The 13460-nt window shown below is 42.2% G+C and overlaps 1 protein-coding gene across 2 annotated transcripts in view; it reads left to right on the top strand.

The window, feature by feature from the left end:
* LOC136877150 (uncharacterized) overlaps nt 1-13460 on the top strand; it is an 82919-nt gene that overhangs the window by 2609 nt on the left and 66850 nt on the right. For both annotated transcript variants that reach the window (XM_067150959.2, XM_067150960.2), the window contains exon 2: nt 9637-9795. In XM_067150959.2, coding sequence (XP_067007060.2) covers nt 9637-9795 — 159 coding nt within the window. The remainder of the gene's footprint in view (nt 1-9636; nt 9796-13460) is intronic.

Genomic DNA, 13460 nt, shown 5'->3' with positions numbered 1-13460 from the left:
CTTCATCAGTGAAGTCATACCAAATAACAAAAACAGTACAAAACTAACGTTTGTTTAGCTCACGATTTACATAAGTATTATAACCTAATTCACCGTATCAGTGAATAAAGAAACATTAGTGAATTGTTATGAAAATCATCATAACATAACATTTTAATATTTTGATTATGTTGAATGAGAATACCTAAACAAAATTAAGATCTTTAATTTTTTTTTTCTTTTTTCCTTAAATGATTAAACGCTAGAAAGAAAGGTTCGTCGGTGCAGGTGTTTAAGCCAGGAATTTCTCCGTCTTTGCACACATCGTTTTACTTCAATATCCCCTTCGATGATGAGCTGGAGAAGTTCATATCCTTCATCTCTCATGATGTACCTGAACTGTTTCTACTTTCTTATTTAAGGAGTTGAAGACTTCCTCATTTGTCTTCTATTCTACCCAGGATATTCGACCCATTCTTCTGTACATTTCGAAAGCGCCAATCCGCCTTTCGGGCAAAGGCCTGAGCTTCCAGCCTTCAACACCCTACAGAAGGGCATAGGAAACACAGCATCGCAACGTGCGAACTCGGAGCTGAAGGTTGAGATCTCTACTAGAGAATGGGGCCCTCATACTGTTGAACAAATATTTGTCTTTCCCAGTCCTGGATACGATTTCATTCTTGCGATCGCAATGCTCATTCGCTATAGTCCTAAGATGATTTTTTGTTTGGTGTTCGTTTTCCTAAAATCTCAAAGTAGGCAACGGTTAAAATACAAGGCCTTGAAATAAAGGCAGTAATACGCTATCGAAGTCCTCACATTGAAGTTCAATGCCAGGCCGCTAGGGTCGCTCTCTTGCGCCCTGTCTACCAGGTCCGCGCCTTTAAGCGTGTTTATTAATTGAGTTAATTGCGAATGTGTGTATTCCTCTGACGTTAAGCACTCGCAGTTCCAAACATGGCTTAGTGCTGTGTTCCTTATTATCAGTCACGAGAAATTAAAGGTAGTAGTATTTCTTTTCACAAGTTTCCAGTGAATAGTGTTTTAAAACAACGGTTGCTTGTTGCCATTTCTCACGGAGGAGACAAACCGGAATCTCTTTGGGTCCCAACAGAAAAATCTAGGATATGAAGTAAACACTTCAAGAAGAAGCACATCTAAAAAGACACTTCTGCCTAATCAAGTCCCTTAAGTTTTTGCAGAATTTCCCGAACACAAACAAGACATTGCAAAATGTAGGAAAATTCCAAAGAGAAAATAGTTTGAATTATCGGAGTGTCAAAATGAGTCTAAACAAATACTTTAATATGATAATATCGGACAGCTTGCTGTTTTCAGTGAGAAAGTTGATAGTGCTGCTACCTACATGGCTTGGTGTGACCAACTCTTCAATAACATATTGTCATCTGTATGATTCTTGGCGCACTGCCGTGTTGTTTATAATGTATCAGTGTTTGTCACTAAATAATCTTACATTGCAGTTATATGCCAAGAAAAGTGTTATGCGCTGAACAAATTACCCACAAGCTAATGGGCATGGGAACTGATAAGGACAGCAAGTATTAAAAAAGTAATGACCTCGCATCTGTGTTGAGGTTACATTATATGACCCTTATATTAAGAAAATCAATCAAATACTCTACTGAAATGTTAGTGGGACCTAAAACCAATAATATTAACAAATATGGAACTCTAAAATACTCAAACTTGAGCTTCCATATTGTTAAACAGTACCATAAATTTCACAAACGAAAACTTGTGGGCCTGTAGCGTAATGGTTATCGCGGTAGTCTTGAAATTGAAAATTGAAGGCCATGAGTTTCGAATCCAGTCATTTTTTTACTGTAAGAAAATAATAATAATAATAATAATAATAATAATAATAATAATAATAATAATAATAATAATAACTTTCTTTACGTCCCACTAAGTACTTTTACGGTTTTCGGAGACGCCGAGGTGCCGGAATATAGTCCCCCAGGAATTATTTTACATACCAGTAAATCTACCTACACGAGGCTGACGTATTTGAGCACCTTCAAATACCACCGGACTGAGCCAGGATCGAACCTGCCAAATTTGGATCAGAAGGCCATCGCATCAACCGTCTGAGCCACTCAGCCCGGCGTAAGAAAATTCTTCTTCTTCTTTATCTGTTTACCCTCCAGGGTCGGTTTTTCCCTCGGACTCAGCCATGGATCCCTCCTCTACCGCCTCAAGGGCAGTGTCCTGGAGCTTCAGAATCTGGATCGGGGGATATAACTGGGGAGGATGACCAGTACCTCGCCCAGGCGGCCTCACCTGCTATGCTGAACAGGGGCCTTGCAGGGGCATAGGGAAATTGGAAGGGATAGACAAGGAAGAGGGAAGGAAGCGGCCGTGGTCTTAAGTTAGGTACCATCCCGGCATTTGCCTGGAGAAGGATGGCCACTTCCAGGATGGCTGAGGTGGGAAACGAACCCACCTCTATTCAGTTGACCTCCCGAGGCTAAGAGGACTCCGTTCCAGCCCTCGTACCACTTTTCATTTTCGTGGCAGAGCCTGGAATCGAACTCGGGCCTCCGGGGGTATTAGCTAATGACATGAACCACTACACCACAGAAGCGGGCAAGACAATTATTTCAGTGTATTACAGGCATAGGCTTGAGCACCAGTCCAACTAATTTAATACGTGTGTATGGTAATGCTTCATGCATAAATTTGTGAAAGAGACTTTAGGAAATTCTGAACACTTCTTCCTTGTCAAGAACATCCTAGTTCACTCACCGTAACCCCAATGTATTATACATATTATGTATTTCTGTCTTCAGAGGTAAAACAGAAAATTCAAAGTACAGCAAAAACGAGAGAGCAGCGTGAGCTGAGTTCTCCTGTCGCATTCGGGAAGATCGGCCGTATCGAAGAAGAAGAAGGAGAAGAAGAAGAAGAAGAAGAAAGAAGAATTCAAAATAATGGATCAGAACTCCTGTTCCTTAATTACAGCTTCTCTTTCCCAAAATTGTTATAAATCATGGATGTTGTTAAGTTATCTGCCCGCTCTGGCGCTTTGGCTGGATGGTTAGCGCTTCGTGCCCCCCGTTTTTATGATACCTTCATTCTTCGGAGTGTTGGATCTCTTCCATTTCCCTTCTGATTAGTGTTAATAGAGGATAGCTGGTCAGTTGTACTTCCTCTTAAAAAATAATCACCACCACGGAAAGGTCAGCGTACTGGCCTTCGGTTCAGAGGACCCTGGTACGATTCCCGACTGAGTCGGAGATTTTATTCGCGTTTGTTAATTCCTGTAGATCGGGGGCTACGGGTTTGTGTTCGTATACATACGCATCTTCAAATATATACAACACATCACACGAGAAACAACCACAGAAACACGAGGTAGTGAATATATATCCCTCCACATACGATTGGTGGTAGGAAAGGTATCCGGCAGCAAAACTAGGCTAAGTCCATACAACGTCCTTCGCCAGGCTAGAAAAAACTGGAGAGAGTAGGTAGTTGTTAAATATTTCCCCCAGAGGGTGGTTGGATCCTCAAACAAATGCTGCTTTTAATTTTCAAGACATAGCGAAAGGCACGGCTAACATAATGCTCGTTTGGAGGTTTATGAAAGAGGCATTTCATATTTTAAAATGTCATCTTAATTATTATGATTATTCAATTTATTATTTTAACAAAAATGTTTCCAATGAATGTAGTGCATTCGTCTCAACTGTAGCATAGACGAGTATGCAGTTCACACCAACACGCTAGATGTCACCACCATCGCTGTTCGCACTCGACTCAATGCTGTTGAGATAGAGCTGTCCGGTATTGGTGTATTAAAGTACACTGACTGACAGAGCAAATGCAACACCAAGAAGGAGTGGTTCGAAAGGGATGAAAGTTGTGGAAAAAACAGAGACGGCACGGACGAATAATTGATGTTTATTTCAAACCGATATGCAGGTTACACAATGCGCACGGCATCGACTCAGTAGGATGTAGGACCACCGCGAGCGGCGATGCACGCAGAAACACGTCGAGGTACAGAGTCAATAAGAGTGCGGATGGTGTCCTGAGGGATGGTTCTCCATTCTCTGTCAACCATTTGCCACAGTTGGTCGTCCGTACGAGGCTGGGGCAGAGTTTGCAAACGGCGTCCAATGAGATCCCACACGTGTTCGATTGGTGAGAGATCCGGAGAGTACGCTGGCCACGGAAGCATCTGTACACCTCGTAGAGCCTGTTGGGAGATGCGAGCAGTGTGTGGGCGGGCATTATCCTGCTGAAACAGAGCATTGGGCAGCCCCTGAAGGTACGGGAGTGCCACCGGCCGCAGCACATGCTGCACGTAGCGGTGGGCATTTAACGTGCCTTGAATACGCACTAGAGGTGACGTGGAATCATACGCAATAGCGCCCCAAAGCATGATGCCGCGTTGTCTAGCGGTAGGGCGCTCCACAGTTACTGCCGGATTTGACCTTTCTCCACGCCGACGCCACACTCGTCTGCGGCGACTATCACTGACAGAACAGAAGCGTGACTCATCGGAGAACACGACGTTCCGCCATGCCCTCATCCAAGTCGCTCTAGCCCGACACCATGCCAGGCGTGCACGTCTATGCTGTGGAGTCAATGGTAGTCTTCTGAGCGGACGCCGGGAGTGCAGGCCTCCTTCAACCAATCGACGGGAAATTGTTCTGGTCGATATTGGAACAGCCAGGGTGTCTTGCACATGCTGAAGAATGGCGGTTGACGTGGCGTGCGGGGCTGCCACCGCCGATCCTCGCGTGCTGACGTCACTCGGGCTGCGCTGGACCCCTCGCACGTGCCACATGTCCCTGCGCCAACCATCTTCGCCACAGGCGCTGCACCGTGGACACATCCCTATGGGTATCGGCTGCGATTTGACGAAGCGACCAACCTGCCCTTCTCAGCCCGATCACCATACCCCTCGTAAAGTCGTCTGTCTGCTGGAAATGCCTCCGTTGACGGCGGCCTGGCATTCTTAGCTATACACGTGTCCTGTGGCACACGACAACACGTTCTACAATGACTGTCGGCTGAGAAATCACGGTACGAAGTGGGCCATTCGCCAACGCCGTGTCCCATTTATCGTTCGCTACGTGCGCAGCACAGCGGCGCATTTCACATCATGAGCATACCTCAGTGACGTCAGTCTACCCTGCAATTGGCATGAAGTTCTGACCACTCCTTCTTGGTGTTGCATTTGCTCTGTCAGTCAGTGTATTTGGTCTAAATGAGCTAAAACTGCATATTCCACTGAAACAATTGCTGGTTTGATAAAAGAAAATGATGGAGGTGGTTTGTCCCGAGAGCATTAAAGATACAGAGAGTTTAAAAGAAACAATTTGTTTTTTATGGAGAATTTTATGAAATGTTCCGATGCGCATGACTTCTGCAACACCTCGTATGGGACATATTCCAGGAATGAGAACAAACTTTCATTCTTCAGCATTAAAGGTGAACGTCTCAGTAGCTTAATTAATTATCTTTTACGTATATTAAGAAAATTAAATGGCGTCCGGAGACAGCGGACATATTCACGAAGGAGACGTATCAGGCGTTAGTCCTGACTACCCAATAAACTGTCGCCTGCGTGAAGTACCTCGTAAACATACATTTACATTATATCTTGACGAGGAACCTAACAAGCGATTATATCGAGCTTTTCTTGAGCCACTTACGACACAAAGCGGGATGCAATCACACGATGGACGCAAGGGCATGCCTTAACGCAATCGAAATGACTGGATTTATTGTGGCATCAAAACATGGCAATGTGGAGCTGAGAGAACTGGACGAACGAGTTTACTACAGTCAAGAGTGTTCCAATTAGATGAAAAGGACAGAAGGCATGAATGCGCGAGGATGTGCAAATTCCGCAGCTTCCTCAACACATAGTGTCTATCATTACAAAACCCTTGCAAGGTAAATTACATCACATATGTTTGAACTATACTTTATTATTAAGCGCTCACTAGTATATAAATACGATCAATTTGTTTCAGGTTCTACAGTTACAATTTGTGTTATTTCTGTAGCTATGGTAACATGATACTTAGTGCGTGTGGCAGAAGAACAATCAGACTGTGAAGGCTGTTTAAAACATATCTCTTCTCCAACTACTCCAGCATTACCGTACGTCTTAATCGTTTTCAAGATCAAGGAAACCTCACATATCCGAAATCATCGTTTGTGACACTTCTGCAGTACAAGATGGAAACTGTCACCTTTGCTGTGCAGTACTTGCCCCGAAGACAGTTACTACAAATCTGTACAATTTTTCTAAAAATATTAAGGCGACAAACAGCTTCTGTTCCTACTCCAAAAATTTCTTCGACCTCTGTTAGACAACATTGCTTCGAGTTACTCAACTAGAAGGGAGAAAGATTTGAAACTTGGTAAGAAGCCCGTTAGTAAGAAAGTTTTAAAATTTCAGTGACCTATCCAAGCCAATCAAGCACAGCTCTATAAATCAGGCACTGAAAATACTCACAGCAATATTCAGCTCACTTTATTTAGGATATAATTTGCTATTGGTATATACGGCCATGCGCACACAAGGTGGGCAAGAACGCGATTCTAGTGGCTGAATGGTGAACTAATATGCCGCCCGTTTTCATGAGTGCATTTCAAGGCCTTGTATAGCGTAGGCAAAGATTATAACGTAGGCAAAGTTACGAGAGACGAGTATTGCGCAGTCGTAAAGCACAGATATCCATTTCTGCGCTATCCTGGTCTTGTCTTCGTGCTGGCCGCACCTCACTACTCCCTTCGCCTAGTACCACGGATAGATGACCTAACATGGGGGTGCATTTCATACGAGTATCCAGCCACGGACTTTGCGCAGCTCACATGAACTGAAGCCGGTATGAATATATCACGGAGAGATGGGCTTGGCAAGAGCTTCGAGATTGACAAGGGAGTTGTGAAAATTAAGTACTTGAGTACTATTTGATATAAGCTGAAGGTTCATTGCTCCGTTGTGCTGTACCAGAAATCATCACTGGTCAAAATGAAGTTAGTTGTTTAAATAATCAATATCTGAAAATTTGGATTCTTTATTATTTCCTATCCGTAGCCTGTTTATCATACAATTAGATTAAGAGGAAGCACACAATGACTTGATAAATTAACATAAGTTGCTTCGGCTATCCCTGTGCGTCTATTTAATCTGACACGAATAAAAATGTAGGCTATACTATGCTAGGCAGCCCTTTAAAGATGGCGGATAAACTGAAGAGGAGGCTTTTATTTTTTGACCGTTGTCGTGGAAGATGAAGAAAGAGAAGAAGATTCTGTATACATGGAATTGGAAAGAGAATAACATACGTATATACATCATCATTATAGACCGTTATGCCTTTCAGCGTTCAGTCTGCAAGCATCTGTGAATTTACTAAATGTCGCCACAATCCTCTATTTGCAACTAGTGCTGTGGCCTCATTTAGTTCGATACCTCTTATCTTTTAATCATTCGAAACTGAATCTAACCATCTTCGTCTTGGTTTCCCTCTACTGCTCTTACCCTCGATAACAGAGTCCATTATTCTCCTAGGTAACCTATCCTCTTCCATTCGCCTCACATGACCCCACCACTGAAGCAGGTTATGCGTACAGCTTCATCCATCGAGTTCATTCCTAACTTAGCCTTTATCTTCTCAATCCGAGTACCCTCCTGCCATTGTTCCCTCCTGTTTGTACCAGCAATCATTCTCGCTACTTTCATGTCTGTTACTTCTAATTTATGAATAAGATATCCTGAGTCCACCCAGCTTTCGCTCCCGTAAAGCAAAGTTGCTCTGAAGACAGACCGATGTAAAGATAGTTTCGTCTGGGAGCTGACTTCCTTCTTACAGAATAACGTTGATCGCAACTGCGAGCTCACTGCATTAGCTTTACTACACCTTGATTCAATCTCACTTACTATATTACCATCCTGGGAGAACATACAGTACATCCTAAATACTTGAAATTATCTACCTGTTCCAGCTTTGTATCACCAATCTGACATTAAATCCGGTTGAATTTCTTACCTACTGGCATCAATTTAGTCTTCGAAAGGCTAATTTTCATACCATACTCATTGCACCTATTTTCAAGTTGCAAGATATTAGACTGCAACCTTTCGGCACAATCTGCCTTTAGAACCAAGTCGTCAGCATAGGGCAGACTGCTTACTATATTTCCACCTAACTCATTCCCTCCCTGCAGATGATTCATGTAAACTACGAACAACAATGGTGAAAGATTACAGCCTTGTTTAACCCCTGTAAGTTAGACATGGAATTCATGGAATTCGTTGTGAATTCATTTATTTGATTCAAGCATTGCGTGGAAATGATGAAGAATTAAAATTTAATTTCATCATAATCAGGAACGGTTTCATGAACCCTATTACTGAGGATGATATTAAGAAAATGTGAATACGAAGTACCCAAAAATAGGAAGTAGGGTAAAAATGTATGTAAAAATAATAAATGATACGTGCAATCAATTTCCAGAGTTTCATTTATTTCCTGCGAACAGATGTATTTCGTGGTTATCTTTGTTAATTTGACAGACAAGTATATGTTTTTCATGTCTTCTTTCCTTTCGTCTGCCTTCCATGATAATTAACAAACACAGGAACAGTTCAGCAATAAAATATCTTCTGTATGGAGGTAATTCAAGAAAGCCACACACATGCTACATGCCGGTAAAAAATAATGTGATTGTGCGCATACGCGAAGCCAGCTACAGCTAAGAAAATCGCCTCCTTGGCGATCAGTACAATTTAGCTTGGAATTCCTTAGGTTTGTGGTGGCCCTTACACTAACGAGATGGAACAGCGATTTGGCGTTATTGAAACACAGATGCTCCTATGGACATCTGGCTTGACACTTCATGATCCTGTCAGCAACAATGAAGTTCAGAAGCGATATGGAGTGGCATCAGTCACTTGAAAGATGAGGGAAATCCGTCTCCAATGGTATGGGCATGTACTTCGAGCTGCTGAAGTAACATTGGCATAGCTGAATGACGAGGAAAAGCCAGTAGGAGGACCAGACAGCGCCGGCTCGACACCAGACATGAAGACGTCTTCATCCTGACATGGTACACAATCGTGTGAAGTGGCGAGAGAAAGCCAAAGTATCAGACTACGCTAGTGTTTGGGATAAATGATACGGAAGAAGAAGGAGACGGTTGGTACCCTACTTACACATTGTCCAAGTGACAAGTGACACACCAGTGAATTGTATAGTCCTAGCCACCTGAACACAAGCAGGGCCGCCTCTCAGAATACGTCCGAAATGCCCACCCCCATTTTATAGCAACTCATATTCCGACGCTCCGGATTACTTTCTAGGCAACTCAGCCGTTTCCCGTGGTTCAGAAACTAGGATTTCATTACAGTAACTCACACCGGATAATTCGCTGCAAGTCATGGCGTTTTCATTGTAGATTTCTTGACAGAATTAAATCTGTTAGGAACATGTTTTATTTAACTGCATTTTAGTACATTTTAATGCATATTTTCAAGCATATTTTGATTACTTATAGATCATTATAGCTCTGATATTTCATTTTTGTTGATCGGTTAATGCTCCCATGTCTTCGTTTCCCTTGTATGTTAAATAATAGCAATATAAATTAATTTTTTTTTGCTTCTAGGCCCCAATCAAGATAGTGCTAGAGAAGTTTTACGCTTGTGAAGGGAAAAAATATAATGAAACGGAGTATACTGATGTTGAATTCGAACAGTACAACAGGACAACAGCAGTCATGAATGCAAAACTACATGTGAATAAAGAAATGTCCGAAATGTTGAACGTAAGTGTAGCTTCAGAATATGTAAGTACAGCCTACATCATTATATGCATAGTTCAATTGTTCTTCTCATAATGATTTAGTTTTCTTGGCCACCAGTTCATAAAGCTGAAAATTCCTGCCCATACAATCTTTCAGTCATGATTCATTTACATGTCGGTCGATATTCCGGGCTATTGATTTGATGTCCGTACGTCTACAGTATTTACCATATTAGCTCTTGTACGGGTAAAATATGCACGAAAATTGCCCTCAATATTATTGCGCATATCTCCATAATCCAGGCGTGAACATATTAGTTCTGAATTCGAGATCAACCGTAATACGGACAGGATGTCCTTCGATATCCTTTAAGTAAATATTGATAGTTATACAAACTTCTGCCTCTAAGCCAATGGTATTGTTTAGTTATGGTGAATTTAGAAATTATAATTTCATTATTATGTTGATATCACATTTTAAGAGTGGAGTCTAGCCTATTAGTAAGTTAAAATCAATGCCAATTTGTAAAAACCCACCTGAAATTTTATATTATTTTCAATTTTGATTTTACTATGTTGACTGAATATGAGGCTTGCTTTAAATGTTGTAAGCTAGGTTAATTCATGAAGCAGGATGCTACCCTACTTGCACATGGTCCAAGTGAGGATCTCTTCTCTAACGAGTTAGGACCAGCGGGGGATTGTATAGTCCTAGCCGCCTGAGCACAAGGAGGACCACGACTCAGAATATGTCCGAGTTACCCACTCCCATTCCGTAGTACCTGGTATCCCGACTCTCAGAACCACTTACTAGGCCACTCAGCCGTTGCCCAAGAGAAGTAGAGGGAGACTAAGAAGACGATGGCTAGACTCAGTTTCAAACGAGTTAAAGATAAGAGATCCGAATGGGGGACTATTTTACCTCCAGAATATTTTATCCGAAAGGAAGGCATCATTAGTACATCGTTCATAGAGAGAGCTGCATGTCTTAGGGAGTTACTTACGGCTGTAGTTTCCCGTTCCTTTCAGCCGTGTAGCAGTATCAACAGAGCTAAGCCATGTTGAGTATTATTACAAAGCCATATCAGTTAATCATCCAGACTGTCGCCCTTGTAACTTCCGAAAGGCTGCTTCCCCCCTTTCGATGAACCGTTCGTTAGTCTGGTCTCTCGACATGTACCCATCCGATATGGTTGCACCCGCGGCTCGGCTATCTGCTTCATTAGGATGCGCAAGCCTCTCCACTGCGGCTCGCAGGCGAGGAGATTTTACACATACACATGAAAAGTCATCTATGACGCACATGGGCACTGTATAACGATATATATCTCAGGTGCCGGTAGACGCACGTATGCGTTATCGATGTATGGGTGTTCGGTGTTGCTTCTGCATTGGGACAAATAATGTTAGATTGTTACGTACTATACGCGCACTTTTTCTTGAGCCCGGAGCTCCCTAGTGCTGAATCGGTAGACCTCGGTTATCTTCGCCATCCGTATTGGCAACCTTTGAAACGCGAACTATGAATCGATTATGCATCACCGAGAGACATCTGGCGTACACTTTTCATAGTAGTACTGTTGTTGTTTACATTGCAAATTCAAAATATAGGTTGGGAATGAACATGAGTGAGGAAAATCTCATTCAATCACAGGAACCACCTAGAACACCTCCACAGAAACGCCCCTCAAAGGTTATATACAGCGAGGGAAGAGAAATAATAGCTGAAGTTGCCGAATGCTGTGCTATAGAGAAAAAAAAAATAAACAGCTGCTCTTCCCCCTCAGCAAGTCTCTTAAACGAGTTGTCACGTACACGGGCATATCTCTGGCAACTATTAAGAGGATTAAGTCATTTAAGTCATTTTGAGAAATGGTTTAAAACATCTGTGCTCCCTAATTTGCCTCCTGCATCTGTGATAATATTGGATAATGCTCCATATCATTCTCGACAGGTGGATAAAATACTATCGAGGTATGATACACGAGTGACGATGGTCGAGTGGCTACACAAGATAAGCATTGTCTGCGACGCAAATCAACGGAAAGGGGCGCTGTATAGATTAGTTGATGAAAACAGGCCTCCTAATAAAATTTATGCTGTTGACGTCATGGCTGGTGAGACAGGTCACGTTGTCCTTCGTCTTCCCCCATACAACTGTGATCTGAACGCCATTGAATTGGCATGGGCAAAAATAAAATGGGAATTCAAACGACATAATATTACGGGAGACATGTCAGCAGTTAACTTACGACGACTCACCATCGAGGCATTCAATTTAGTATCTGCCGCAGACTGGAAGGGGTATTGCAGAAAGGTCAAAGAACAGGAAGAGGAATACTGGAGGCACGACGGTGTAATGGAAATAGCAATGGACGCGATTGTCATTAATAATACTGCAGATAGCAGTGACAATAGTGAAAATGATTCTGAAAGTGATGAAAAAATGAAAACCTACAACCTGTTTACCAGTCATTGACCAGGTCAGGGATGTAATGAATGAATCATATATAGGCTATTATTACGATGGGGTCACCACTCCCAAAGTGATACATTAATGAATGATAGATGCTATGAAATGAGAATGGAGAGTGTTACTGGAATGAAAGATGACAGGGAAAACCGGAGTACCCGGAGCAAAACCTGTCCCGCCTCCGCTTTGTCCAGCACAAATCTCACATGGAATGACCGGGATTTGAACCACGGTATCCAGCGGTGAGAGGCCGACGCGCTGCCGTCTGAGCCACGGAGGCTCCTTCTGAAAGTGATATGTCTGATAATTCATAGTGCTGCAGATAACAGTGACGATTGTGCATGTAGTTGTGGAAGTGTAATGTCAGAGAAATCATACTAAGATAATAAAGGTTTAGAAAATGTATATCGATCGATCATACTATCGATTCAATTCAGATTTCATTTCCATTCAGTTGGCAGTAAAACCGGAACTGTCAGCGCTCCCTCCTTGCCCTTCACCCCGTAAAAATCGGGCTCAAGAAAAAGTGCGCGTATAGTAATAACCCTTCGGTAAAAGATTGTAATGAATATTACTGTAGTCATTCACATCATGTATGGCAGTAGTGGTAAATCCTAAAATAAGACTCTATGGAAACTGCAGGATTCTGAAGAAACTGAGGACAATAATAAATGGAGACAGTTCTTTTCACATTTCATATGCCACAATTTTCACCGCTTTCCCATTGATTTGCCGTTTGCATTTACTTGACAATTGAAAGACCAGTCGAATTGCAACTGCTACATTCATACGTTATTATTCCACGTTTGAAGGCAACAGATTACGAACCAATAATCCTAACACTTAACTTGAACCTCAGTCTGAGTGAGGTTACAGAATAACAAAGCGTAATCGAAGTGCCGACCTGTAAAGACAAGGAAAATCGGATCATATACAATGACGCAAACGGCGCGTCAAGGGAGTGCTGCTCTGGAATGACATGATGAATATGCGCGTAAGGCGGCAGCCAGTGTGTTGCTTCGACTTCCCCAACTCGAAATTGCCCTTGAGAAATACTGTAAGAATACAAAAAACAAGATGAATATTAAAAGTAATTGAAGTTGATTACATTATGGTTTTAAGCACATTTGACATATGTTGTTGGAGATGTTGTTCTTCAGGATTAGGATAGAGTATTTCAAGGCAGTCACTGTAACTTCTCTTCTTAATGCCTG

The sequence above is a fragment of the Anabrus simplex genome, chromosome 7 (genome assembly GCF_040414725.1).
Source record: "Anabrus simplex isolate iqAnaSimp1 chromosome 7, ASM4041472v1, whole genome shotgun sequence".
Lineage (NCBI taxonomy): Eukaryota > Metazoa > Arthropoda > Insecta > Orthoptera > Tettigoniidae > Anabrus > Anabrus simplex.
Note: the sequence above shows the minus strand (reverse complement) of the source record. Positions and strands in the feature narration are given on the sequence as shown.